The sequence below is a fragment of the Vipera ursinii genome, assembly GCF_947247035.1.
Source record: "Vipera ursinii genome assembly, chromosome: Z".
In the NCBI taxonomy this organism is placed as follows: domain Eukaryota; kingdom Metazoa; phylum Chordata; class Lepidosauria; order Squamata; family Viperidae; genus Vipera; species Vipera ursinii.
This window is the reverse complement of record NC_139517.1, coordinates 22,728,856-22,742,717: the sequence shown is the minus strand read 5'-3', so window position 1 is coordinate 22,742,717 and position 13,862 is coordinate 22,728,856. Positions and strand designations below refer to the sequence as shown.

Here is a 13,862-nt window from a genome sequence, read left to right as displayed (position 1 = left end):
TTGTGTTCATTGGAGAGAAATCAGCAGCAAAATGGAAACAAAGAATCATACCATTCTTAAAGAATTCATTCTTTGGGGGCTAACAGGTGACCCTAAACTTCAGATCATGTTCTTTGTGGGAGGACTGTTGATCTACATTGTTACTTTAACAGGCAATTTGATCATAATTATTTTGATAAAGATTGACCAGAGCCTCCATATCCCCATGTACTTCTTACTGAGCAACCTGTCCTGTACAGAGATCTGTTACATTACCACTACCATGCCAAAGGTATTGTCGGACCTCCTCTCAGAGACCAAGACAATTTCCTTTACTGGTTGCTTTCTTCAAATGTACTTTTTTCTTACTACTGCTGCCACAGAAGGTGTCCTCCTTTCTGTCATGGCATATGATCGTTATGCAGCCATCTGCCAGCCATTGCTCTACCCTTTACTCATGAGTCAACCTCTCTGCCAGTGTCTTGTGGCATGCTCATGGGCCATTGGAAATCTTAATGCCATTGTCAATACTGCCTTTGTTTTCTCCCTGAACTTTTGTAGTTCCAATAAAATAGTGCATTTCTTTTGTGACATTCCACCTCTTCTGCATTTATCCTGTTCTGATATTTCCCTTGTTGAGCTGGTGACATTCATTGTCTCAGGGAGCATTTTGATAACCACTGTCTCCTTCATTACCCTCTCCTACTTCTTTATAGTCTCTGCAGTGCTCAAAATCCGTACAACTCAGGGCAAAATCAAGACATTCTCTACTTGTGCCTCCCACCTTACTGTAGTTAGCATCTTCTACAGCACTGCTATCTTTACTTACATGCGTCCGTCCTCTAGTCACTCAATAGAACAAGACTGCTTAATCTCTCTGATGTACACGGTACTCGTTCCTTTGCTGAATCCTCTGATCTACAGTTTTAAAAACAAGGAAATTCAAGCAGCATTTTTTAATGTGATTAAAAAAAAGAAAATGTTCAGCTCTAAAAGTTCTTGCATCAAACAAAGAAACTGATGTAATTCATTGTGAAATGCCCATGAATAAACTGATAAGAGAAAGTTTGACTACTTGTTCTCCTTTGTATATCTTTCTAAATCAGTTTTTGAGAGTTAAAAAAATGGTGTACATTAATGGGTACAATTGGAAGAGCAGGAAAGGAATATTGGTTGTCCAGTGTCAGTATATTCCCATAAAACTGTTACTTCCACTCCTTTTTAAATATATATATATATATATTATTGATTTTTTACAATAGCAATCTTTAGTGCTTAGTAAACAGCATGTTGTCTGGGTTCATATATTTAAAAACAATAAATAATAATTAATTTCTATAATTCCATAATCAATATATTAGTAATATATTAGTTAATAATAGATTTCCTTGATCTTCTCTTCTTCCAGTAGTATTCTCCTTTGTCAATATTAAACAGATATAATGCTTACTACTTTCGATACATACAAGGTTGGAAATAAAAAGTTTTCTTGTACAAATAACAATAACATCAACATATAACATCTTTTCTGATTGGCTTATGTTTCAATTGTATTTGTAAAAGTTATCTTTAAATCACTATGCATCCTATTTTCAAGATTCTTATTTAAGCTTGTTTTCCCCTCAATATTCGAACCATTCTTATCAGTCATAATTTTCTCAAAATTAATTACCTTTAAATATCTAATTTTTTCATTCACATACACCATCCCAATATTTTTACATTTCTTATATTATAAAAAGTACTATACTACTTATATATCTTATCCCTCTTATAGTAGGGCCCCTTTATATCCACAATTTATCTATTCTTTTAACCATATTCAAAAAAAAGTATTTAATCAAATCTGTTGAATCTAACTCTAGCCTTCTTCTTTTGCCAGGTAGCTTTCCAAGTCAGAATGTTCTGCTTGCCAGGGAGTTCTTCCTGTATTTTTGTGAGTGTTGTTGGAAATGAGAAAGACAAGTTAAGTAGGATCTACATTTTTTGTCTTCCAAACTCTAATGATACTCCTGGCAGCTCTGTAATCCATTTTGTTAGATCTTCTTTCTTATCCTCAAGTTTGTTTTGAAGTCCTGAAAAATAAATTATCTTTTTCATTTTCATTGTTGTGGCAAAATCTTACAAATTTTGTTTTGCTTGTTTTAAGCTGTAGTTCTCTTCATTTGTAGCTTCCCTATTTGGGTCACTTTCCTCTGATTTATGTTCTATTATCTGATTTATTTGTTCATTCTTTGTCATCATTTTCTGAGAGTTTTTTTAATTGTAAATTTAGGTCGAAGATATGCTCATTTATGTCATCAAAGTTGTTTTTAATTTCAACATGGTATGAAACAATTGTCATTTGAATCTGTCACAGCATTGCATACATTTCCTCCTGGAAAGTATTTGCCTTGTCTTGGAGTGTTGCTCCTGCAGATGTTCCAGGCTGGGACCTTCAGGAGGGAATATTAGGTATGGTTTCCTGTTACTTTTAGATAGGTATGCAATATCCATTTTGTCTCCCCCCTCCAGATAGTCTTTCACTGATACCATAGTCTCTAAGATTAGCCTTGTCAAACCAGCCAATCTTAAAATCCAAACAATGAAATTTTATATAGTTCTTATCTTTATATATGGCTTTTGTAATCCAATGTATTTCCAAATTGTCAAAGCACCATTGAAAGCAGTGTTTTATAACAGTTCTTTTGTTCAGGGGTCTTACAATTATCAACCAGCCAAAAATTCCGACCAGAATGTTTAGCCACCTAAGAGTTTTCAGGCGACTTCCCCCCCTAGAAGATTAGCTAAAAGCCAAGGTTTTTCTTTCTCTGCAAACTATTTTTGAGCTTAGAAATCACAGCTCAATAAGTATTTATAATCCCAGAAGGTCAGCAGTTTTTAAAACAAATGTGGTTCCCACTTTGTAGTAGATAGCCCAGTATATTTTCTTTTCTCTGTCAGCTGTTATTTGGCTAAAGTCTCTGAGGTTCAAAGGAACAAGTTTTTCTCTATTTCTGAGCATACTGCCAATTTCTGAGTCAATGCAGCTGGAGTTTTATGCTCTAATCCTCCACTAGATGTCAGTAGCTATTCATTTTCCAACTTTTAAGACAAAGAATTATTTTCTTATAATTTCATCAATACTCTTTCAGATGTGAAATCTTAGCAGTTTTCATAATTTTCAGATTTATCCAGACTGTAGTATTATTAACTTCATTTCAATATATTTCTGTCTCCCATAAACATTAATTTGCCATTTCTGCCTATGGAAGAGTGTCAGAGGATTATTATTATATTATTTTTTTTTTGCTTCCTGGGGATCTTTTCCAGGAAATCAGTTACAAAATAGGAGAGAGAAGATCGGTATTCTCACCAAGTTCCAAGCACGCTGTTCATGGTTGTTCTGATTAGTGCTTTTGGACTTTGACTGCTGATAGCTTGGGCTAGTCAGCAAGGTGTGGCTAGCCTTTCTCCTGTCTGGTTGGAGGGGTTCACCCGTATCATACGGATCGACCACCATTGTTCCACAATCAGTGGGGGGGGGCTCTCCTTCTTCATTGCCTTTCCTTTACACCGTCCTTTACATATTGAACTACAAGGTTTTACTCACATTTGTCAGCTTGCCTAGTACAGTATTTGAAAAGATTACATTGTATACAATGCTACTGCTCCTTATTTGCCTTAGAGAACTTCTTCTCTATTTATTTGACACTAGAAATTAAAGGTCTACTGCTGCTTACCAGAAAGAAAGAAGTTGTGCTTTCTCAGCATTATACAAGTAGTTCTCAACTTATGACCAGTTGCTTACCACCATTCAAACTTATGGCAGATATACTTGTGTGCTAATTACGACCTGTTTTGAAACTTGTGGTGGTTGAGGGCTCTTCATAGTAATGTCACTGAAATTCAGGTGCTTAGCAACACAGTTCCATTTACAAACATTTGCAGTATCCCACAATCATGTGACCACATTTTACAACAGTTTTGTTGAAAGCACTTACTCCCAGTTTTTGGCAAAATCGCACAATAATGATATCAAAGAGTTCACTTAACAACTGCAGTGGTCATCTAACAACCACAATGGTCATCTTCTGACCATGATGTTCACTTTATGACCATGGCATTTAGGTTGTGAGCATGGCATTCACTTAATAATTGCCACAAAATTTTTACTACTGTAAAACTAGATTGGCCATGTATTTTACAATCATCATGAGTTTACAACTGTAATAGACAGATTCTGTGATGGTCATATTTCACGGGCTCCCTGTAGTGGAGTTGGTGTTTGGTGTTTGATGAATGGTAGATGAAAAATTAGTTCTAGACTGAGAGAGATTCTAGAGAAAGGAAAAGGAAGGAAGGAAAAGAATCAAATGGATAATTGGGTCTGAAATAGCATAACATAGAGGAGTGAACATTTTGTTTGGTTTTTGCTTGCTTAGATTTTGCTACCTCTTTTCTTAGTTGACCTCTTCATGGATTACTGTCTTGTCATGGTGAAGGTGCTTGCGTAATTCAATGAAGCTATGAGCTATGCCATGCAAGGCCACCCAAGATGGAAAGGTCATAGCAGAGAGTTCTGACAAAACGTGATCCATTGGAGAAGGAAATGGCAACCCACTCTAGTTTCTTTGTCATGAAAACCCCATGGACAGTACCAAAACGCAAAAAGATATGACACTTGAAGATGAGCCCCTCAGGTCGGAAGACATCCAATATGCTACTGGGGAAGAGCAGAGGACTAGTACTAGTAGCACCAGAAAGAATGAAGTGACTGGGCCAGAGCTGAAAGGATGCTCAGCTGTGGATGTATCTGGTGGAGAAAGGAAAGTCCGATGCTGTAAAAAAAATATTTCTCCATGGGAACCTGGAATGTAAGATCCATGAATCAAGGAAAGCTGGAAGTGGTCAAACAAGAGATGACAAGACTGAACATCGACATCTTAGGAATCAGTGAACTAAAATGGACAGGAATGGGTGAATTTAATTCAGAGGACCATCAGGTATACTACTGCAGGCAAGAAACCCTCATAAGAAATGGGGTAGCCTTGATAGTCAATAAAAGAGTAGGAAAAGCAATACTGGGATACAATCCCCAAAATGACAGAATGATCTCAGTTTGAATCCAAGGCAAACCATTCAATATCACAGTAGTCCAAGTCTATGCCCCAACTACTCAAGGGCTGGGCTGAGTGCTTGCTCTTCACTGCCTGAGGCTCCAGACAGCCTGGGAAACCATCAACATGCACCAGGTGCTCAGATCCTCCTCTGTGCAGGTTCATGCCCAGCCTCCTCTCTTCTTGGGCCATGATGTTCCATCAGCCCTGAGCCCTAGGGTGCAGTATACAATAGTCCTTCTCCATGGGGTGACTCACACATTGCCAGGACTTGGCCATTACAGGCCACGGCTCAGCATATGGCATGAGTGCTGCATTCCCCTCTCTGGGCCTGCTAGATGGCAGAGAAGGAGACCCAGAGCTGGCCCTCATCAATGCTTGGCTCGTGCTGCCACATACTCCTGACTCCCTGTATTTTATCCCAGCAGGCAAGCCAGGGGCCCCTTTTCAGCCTCCCATCTGCCAAGTGGCATACAGGACATGGCCTGTGGGACAAAAGGTGAGGAGATGAGAGCATGGGGTGGGATGAGCCAAGTGTCAGGGCTGACTCCAGGTCAATGTCTCCATCACCTGGCAGGTCCAGAGAGCTGAACATGGCATTCCTTCAGGATGCTGAGCCATGGCCTGGGTCAGCCAAGCACCTGGTGGCATGTGAGCTACCCCATGGAAAAGGACGGCTGTGTCCTGCATCATTGGGCCTGAGGCTGACAGAATGCCACAGTCCAACCAGAGAGGAGGCTGGGTGTGGACCCACTGAGAGGAGGATATGGGTGCCCAATTAGTGTTGACAGTCTTCTGGGCTGCCTGGAGCCCTGGGCAGCAGAGGTCAAGTGCCCAGCCTAGCCCTCAAGTTCCTGGGGCACTGGGACCCTGCAGCCCAGCCCCATTTACCCAAGGGGGCACCTAGCTGCGCTTACCTCCTCCTCAAGGCTGTTGCTGCTATGCTTGCTCTTCTTGGGGGCTGGCGGGGCTCCTCTGGTAGATGATGTTTTGGTGCTCACCCTGGTATCACCTTCCTCCAGAAATCTCTGGATCCCCCCTCTCAGCTTTGCTGGCCCCTCACAGGGACCCTTCTATGTGAGCAATGTTTAGCTGGTGGAGAGAAGGACCAGAGGAGACATAATAGCAGTCTTCCAATATTTGAGGGGCTGTCACAGAGAGGAGGGGATCAACCTATTTTTCCAAAGCACCTGAAGGCCAGAAAAGGAATAACAGATGTAAACTGATCGAGAGATTCAATCTAGAAATAAGGAGAAATTTTCTGACAGTGAGAACAATCAATCAATGGAATAGTTTGCCTTCAGATGTTGCAGGAGCTTCATCACTGGAGGCTTTCAAGAGGACACTGGACTGCCATCTGTCAGAAATTCTGTAGGGTCTCCTGCTTGGGTGTGGGGCTAGACTAGATGACCTACAAGGTCCCTTCCCACTCTGTTATTCTAATTCTAACCTCCTGCCTCCTATTTTTCCCACAACAATCCTGTGAAGTATAATCCTACTTCACCTCAATTCTTGATTGTAGAATTCAAATGATCAGAGTTGATAACAATGTAAATTTTGACTGTAATTAATTATGGAGAAGATAAATCCTGTTTCCACTCCTCTTTTTATCAAAAGACAAAATAACTGAAAACTTATCTAAAGATCTAATTCAAACTCTGTAATGACAGTGGTAAATATAACACAAGAATGTAGACATGTTTTGTCAAACCAGGGGTGTCAAACTCGCAATGTCACATGACATGTTGCAACGTTTCACGACTTTTTTTCCATTTATGGCAATGGGGTGAATACAGTTTCAGCATGATGCATCCGGCCCATGGGCTAGGAGTTTGACATCCCTGTGTCAAACTGTTAAATCAGTGTTATCTTTTAAAATTTGTTTTCAATAATATTGGAACTGAATAAAATGTAAAACTTCAGAAAACAGATCTGAGATCCTATCAGCATTCTTGATAATCCTATCTGAACTACTTTCTTTAAAACCAAAGAACCATAAAATAGTCTTAAGTCTTGACTCATTCAGTTGGCTTCTTGAACTGCTAGCTCAGCTTGGCTTGTAATAAAGCCATCTGCATGGAGACCACAACTTCCCTTTATGATGTCATGCTGATGCTAATTATCTTTGTATGAGTTGTAAAGCTAATACTGGTAAGTCTAACAGCTTTGTAAGTGCAAATGCTTTCAAAGTTTTGAATTTACACTAATCAATTATTTATTTCCATTGCCTGTTTTTACTAAGAAACAAGGGTAACAAAACTAATTGGGTTTTTTAAATGGTAATTACTTAATGTAGCCCCAGGGAAATTGACACTGAAAAACAGCTACAGTATAATTGTAGATATAATAGAAATTCAGTAGAAGTGTAAACAAAAGAAAATTCGTAAGTGAGAAATGATAGTGTGAAAAAAAAAGAATATGCAAAACTTACCTGAATGATAAATGAAAACAAACTGACATTTTAAAGTGGTACATCAAGTACTTAATACATTTTACAAAAGACTTGACATCTCTAGGTCACACTGAATTCAATGAGATTTAATGCAAGGTAAGATACTATATGATTTTAACTTCATTCAATCCTAATTCTTATTAAAGATCTGTTTTACAAAGAATACAAGCATCAGCTTGAATGATTCATGGTTACAGAGATTAAAAATGGGATCTTTATGTTTGTTTTGATTTTTCCAAAATGTTATGTTTTATTTTCCTTTCAATATATTTTTTTAATGTAACCTCAATGGAAAAGAACTCAAAGCAAGCAAAAACGTCTTCATTTCAGAAGCTTGCTCAACTGAACAATCATTTCACTAGTTACTCCATGGATAGAAGGCAGAAAGAAATATCATTATCTCAGAGAATTGAAAGCAAAAAGATTGACTGCTTTTAGTTTGTATGATCAATCTACTTTCTTTCAGAGGAAACCAAATAAAAATATGCAGTATAAAACACAGAAGTATTCCTAAATCTATTTTTGATTTAGACAAACCTGTACAGGTTACATTCATTAAATAGAGATGGCTCAGTGCAGTAGATTTCAACCTTTGTGAACTTGGACTGATCTTTAACCTTCTTCTTAATTTTTATCCATCAATATGAGGGTGAAAAGTGGCTATTATGATATGTGTTAGATAAAGTTCAGATCACAACTTACAGGCAATGACAAGTAGAAAGAATGTTGTAAGAATATACTGAGTAAAATTCCATTTATGAATCAGAAAGGAAGGCCTAAGTACAGCTGGGTAGCCCTTGAAAAAAGCTGATCATCAATTAGCAGTATTCTTCTGCTTCTTCCATTTTTAGGGCCACCAGCAGTCAAAACCCACAGTGAGTAAAACAGCATCACGCAAATCTGCACACCAAGGCAAGAAGAAATTGAGAAAGATTCATTTCAAGTATTACTTAATCACAACAAACCAATAATTCAACCCTGAGCTACCTACATTCTCTACTATTATGTTTAAGAATTCATTAATTAAGATGCTGGTAGTTCTTTATTAAGAGAAACATGGAGGTTCTTGTACTGGATGGAAATTTCCTTTTTTTTCTATATCTACCTTTCAATGAGGATTCAGTGGAACAATTCCCACTGTAGCCCTCTATGGCTCTGAAGCCAATTTTCAAGATGCATAATGATCATTCTAGCCAATGCCAATACTGGAAATCATTTTTGTCTCTGCTTCTGTTGGTTTTCAACAAAAACCTAACAATTTCATACATATTTTATCTTTGTGTTTACACTATAATGTAGCCTAACCTTTGATCCTGGCCTCCCTTACTGAAAGCATTACAACCAGCTCCTCCAAAAGTCTTTTCTTCTGTCCCAGAGCTGCTTCAAAAAGTTACCAGGGAATTATAATGTTTAATGGAACAGAAGTAGGCAAGTGGAATTGTTGCATTTTATTCTTGTCTAATGCAGGGCTTTTCAGAGTAGCCTTAGTTTTTCAAGCCCTGAGATCTGGGTCACAAGGGTAGGTGGATCCCATTTACCTGATCCAAACAATGATCATGGTAACATTTCTATTTTCATGACAGAAATTATGAGATTGTCCAAATACCCGAAGGCTGGACAAGAAGCAATCAATTGAAACTAATCAAGGAGAGAACCAACCTAGAACTAAGAAGAAATTTCCTGACAGTTAGAGCAATTAATCAGTGGAACAACTTGCCTCCAGAAGTTGTGGGTGTTCCAATATTGGAGGTTTTTAAGAAGAGATTGGATATGCCTAAAATGGTATATGGTTTCCTGCTTGAGCAGGAGTTGGACTAGAAGATCTCCAAGGTCCCTTATACTGTTATTTTGTTATAATTCTATAATAAAACAAAAGAGGTGTCAGGTCCCACCCCAAACCACATCTTAGGAAGACAAAACTCTTGGAGCCAAATCTTAGTCCAAAAGAAATCTTTACTATGACATGCTTGGTTGTAGGAATACAAGACAGGACTTAATATTGTACTACAAACTAAACCCTTATAAAGAGTTCCCGGTTCAACCCCCCCTTAACCCCATTTGGTCAGTCCCCCATCATTTACCTCGTATCATCCCTCTCGTGGGAAAAAGGAACTTAGGACCTTTTAAGTTTATTGCTCTCTTCCATGACACAAGCCAGATGCTCCTAACCTAACCCCACCTTTTGTTTCCCCAGTTCAAAAGGCTTCTCTTTTCCTTTGAAATGCCTAATACAGGCTCAGTACACATCCGTTCCCTCCTCCTCGGGAGATGGCAGGATCCATGGAATAATGGTTTAAACATACATTTATGAATATGATATAAATGGATTCTGACAAGAGGGGAAATTGTTCTAGCTCTGTTTTCTATTTCTGAGACTTTCTAGAATTATTATATGACACTAGAAGGTTGAAAAGACTGTGTGTTTATATAATTAAAGATTAAATATTTCATATACCCCTGCCTGTCATTTAGGTTCCTGAAGAATCTGCCACCAGATTCTCACTTTTAAGAGGCAAGAATGATAGAAGTTTATGGGCACTGATTTTCTGTTGCCGTACCTGCCCTTTGGAATATCCTTGTCTCTGATATGAAGTTAGTTCCCTCTCTATTAGCTTTTTAGACATTACTGAAAATAGAGTTAAAATAGAGGAAAGCTTTTGAATAGTGTGTGGGTTGTAAATTTACAAATAAATGAAACAGAAATAAGTACTAAAAGCTTTCAAATTTTAATGTAGAGTAAAACTCTCAGATTCATTGAATTAGTTGTGACATACCCACAAAAATGACAAATTGAAAGAAACTGAAATTAATAAGTTCCCAATCCTTACTTCATATTATCTAGGGTTTACTGGCGCTTGTGTTAGTAACTGTGAATTGGAACAGGAAAGATTTTCTTGATCAATTTAAGATTCAACATTCTTGGCAAGAAACCCCCAAAGCAGGAGGTTTTAATGTTCTACTGCAAACTGGCCAGTCACCTGCCAGCTCATTACAGCTAATTTTTTATCCTGATCTAGATCTGCTGCTTATATGTGAAGCTGCTCTGATGACAAGAAGCAATGCACAAAACTGATTTACAAATTAACTATTAATTGACAGATTTTTTTTACTACTGTCACTTCTGGGGAGTATCAGCATTGGTTGGTAAAATAGATGAGAACTCTTCAAGCCCAAGAAGCTGAAATAATCTCATAAAAGATGGACATCAGGCAGACGGAAAATCAGAACCAGACAAGTGTCACAGAATTTCTCCTAATGGGTTTCTCTATTGACCCAAACAAACAGATTCTTCTCTTTTTTATAGGTCTGTTTCTCTATTTGTTTACTTTAACTGGGAATCTAACCATCATTACACTGATTAGGATAGATCAGCATCTCCAAACTCCTATGTACTTCCTCCTTGGTAATCTTTCTTTTGTTGAGATCTGCTACATTTCCACTACTCTTCCCAAAATGCTGTGGGATCTCTTGTCAGGGGACAAAACCATCTCCTACATAGGTTGTGCATTACAATTGTATTTCTTTGGTGCTTTAGGGGCCACAGAATGTGTCCTTCTCTCGGGCATGGCATATGATCGTTATGTAGCTATCTGCCACCCCTTGCACTACACTATTCTAGTCAACCGAACAATATGTCAGCATTTGTTGGCAGCCTCCTGGAGTATTGGCCTCTTGAATTCCACTATTACTATAGCCATGGTCTTTTCCCTACATTTCTGCCATTCCAATGAAATCAAACACTTTTTCTGTGACATTCCTCCCTTACTACGCTTATCTTGCTCTGACATCTTCATCAGCCAGATGGTGACTTTCACCATGTCTGGGGGCATTATGATTGTATCATTTAGCCTGATCCTTCTTTCCTATATATTTATTGTCTCCTCTGTCCTCAAAATTCGCACTGCTCGTGGCAGGATAAAATCATTTTCCACCTGTGGATCACATCTCATTGTAGTGAGCATATTTTATGGCACCATCATCTATACCTACATACGTCCTTCATCTGCTCACTCTATAGAAGAAGACCCCCTCATTTCAGTATTATATGCCATCATTACACCACTGCTCAACCCCCTGATCTATAGCTTAAGAAACAAGGAAGTTCAGGGGGCTCTTTGGAAAGCTCTTGGAAAGAGCAAGTTATAGTTGGAAGTTTTTATAACTGAATTAAGATCCATACAAAATCATTAAAATAATTGATATCAAGAAAAATCATGTTTTATCTCTGATGATTTTGTAATAATGCATTTTAAATAATAAAAGAAACTAACTTCACAATTGATGCCTGAGGTTTTTATTATTACAGCTAATGGGAGTAACATTTGCCTTTTCCAAACATTTCCGTCTATTTCACAGATATCCCCCAACACACACACACACACACACACACACACACACACACACACAGAAAGAAAATCTTGATGAAACTCATAGTATACAATAGCCAGCAATCTCCAATCTCCCATTCATTGTCAATATTACATACCCAAGTAATGAAACTTCTACTAGAAATAATGATGTTGCATGAACATCAAGAACCCAAATAATATTATATGTTATGCTTCTTTTGGGAGAAAATGTTTATTGCTCTTGGAGTGAAGCACTTTCAAGTATGGGTTGCTAAATGCCCAAGTCCTGACATTGTTCTCTGTTTATGAGAATATTTGATCTCCACCCCATGAAGACCATACAAACCATTTCTGAAAACTGTACAATGACTACACAGTGAAATTTGATGCTTTTTCTTACTGTAACACATGAACAAATGCTCTGCATGTGCCCCAACTTCTGCTCTAATCCAGAAGAATGCTACAACAGTGCCTTACTGGAAATTAATACCATTTCAGTAGAAATAAAAAGATCTTTCCTTATTGTAGATATAGGTTTGTTGCCAGGTTGGCTGCTGCTGAGTGGGTTAAATGAAAACAAAATGTAGAGATGGGTTCAGGCATGGGCTTGTGATCTAGTTGTGATCTCAGTGGGCAGATGAGACAAGGCAGGAGAGATGATCTGGTGACTAGCAAGGACTGTTGTGGAGGAAACTGGAATTAGCATTTTGACTGGTCAAACCTTCTATGCAGGGGCTTGGGCTTAAAGGCCTGAGAGAAAACTCCTTTCCTCAGTTGCTGGTGGACATGCTGTTGGTTTAAGCCACAGGTCTGCAACCCACGGCTCCAGAACCGCATGCGGCTCTTTCAGCCATCTCCTGCGGCTCCCAGTCTTCTGCCATGTGCGGTCCAAAAAAAAAAGTGGGACTAAAAAAGTTCAACCAATCAATTCAAATATGCAGGGTAGGTGCATATTTCGCCTTGGCTCCACTCTTCAGTCAAACCCTGTTCTGCACATGCGCGCATGTACATGCATGTGAACACATTTTTTTGTGGCTCCCAGTTTTTCCTTTTGTGAGGGAACCGGTTCTGCGTGGCTCTTTCACTGTTTCAGGCTGCTGACCCCTGGTTTAAGCCATAAAAGCAGAAGTAAGGAATACATAAATGACAAAGAGAGTTTGCCATATTTTATTCCAAGCCATTTTGAGACATCAAGGTAGTAAAGGTCTTTGGATTGATTGTGGGAATTTGGTAGTTGGAAAGAGACATCCCTGTGAATGCACTGGGCCATTGGGATGTGGAAGTGTTCATTCCTGATGGCAGTTGGCAAAAAAGATGAACACGACAGCTTCAGGCTTTTACAAGAGAAAATAAGTGAAAACTTAGAAATAGGGTCATTTTTCACCCCAAACCCAAAGCATACATGGATAGAAGAAGGCAGTTCCTTACAGACTGAAGTGTGGGGCCTTCAGGGAAGTCACAGAGAAAGATACATCACACCACATCTACCTAGAAGGGTAGCTGACCAGGTCTAAAAAGAGTTGAAGAAAGATTTTAGGCATGCACAAAGAAATCTAAGCCTTCCTATCACTCTCTCAGGAATAAGCAGAGATGGAAAAAAATGGAGAAAGAGAGGAAAGCAGGTGGTGGCCAACAAATAGCTCTGGAAAAGAGTAAAAGTTAGACAGGAAAGTTGGACATTCTGCTGTAAACAATTCTGCTTTTTCACTAATTCCCATAAAGACTGAGCATCAGGTTTTCATACTAGCAGTTTTATAGTATGGCATATGGATGCCATCACTGTGGCAATATAAAGTCTGCATGTATTAGTAATACATAAAAAAAAATATTTCTCATTTGATGGTGTTCATGACTGTGACAAAATCATTACCTTGATTCAGCATGTTCACAGGGAGAGGTTAAAAAAAAAGCAAGATGGCAGAAATAGTGTCATGATGCAAGCCACAACTTGCATTGCAAGGCAATTTCTTGCTTGTTGACACC

General features: G+C 38.6%; 2 protein-coding genes across 2 annotated transcripts; both read left to right on the top strand.

Moving 5' to 3' along the window:
- Positions 1-31: 31 nt before the first annotated feature.
- LOC310650028 (olfactory receptor 5F1-like) lies at positions 32-1,000 on the top strand (the record flags this gene model as incomplete). Its single annotated transcript, XM_083378863.1, has 1 exon — positions 32-1,000. One exon carries the CDS (start codon positions 32-34, stop codon positions 998-1,000), a length of 969 nt encoding a protein of 322 aa, XP_083234989.1.
- Positions 1,001-10,728: 9,728 nt separating this feature from the next.
- Positions 10,729-11,676, top strand: LOC310650027 (olfactory receptor 5A2-like; the record flags this gene model as incomplete). The annotated part of the gene is made up of 1 exon (XM_083378862.1): positions 10,729-11,676. The coding sequence occupies one exon, from the start codon at positions 10,729-10,731 to the stop codon at positions 11,674-11,676; it is 948 nt and encodes a 315-aa protein (XP_083234988.1).
- Between the last annotated feature and the right edge of the window lie 2,186 nt (positions 11,677-13,862).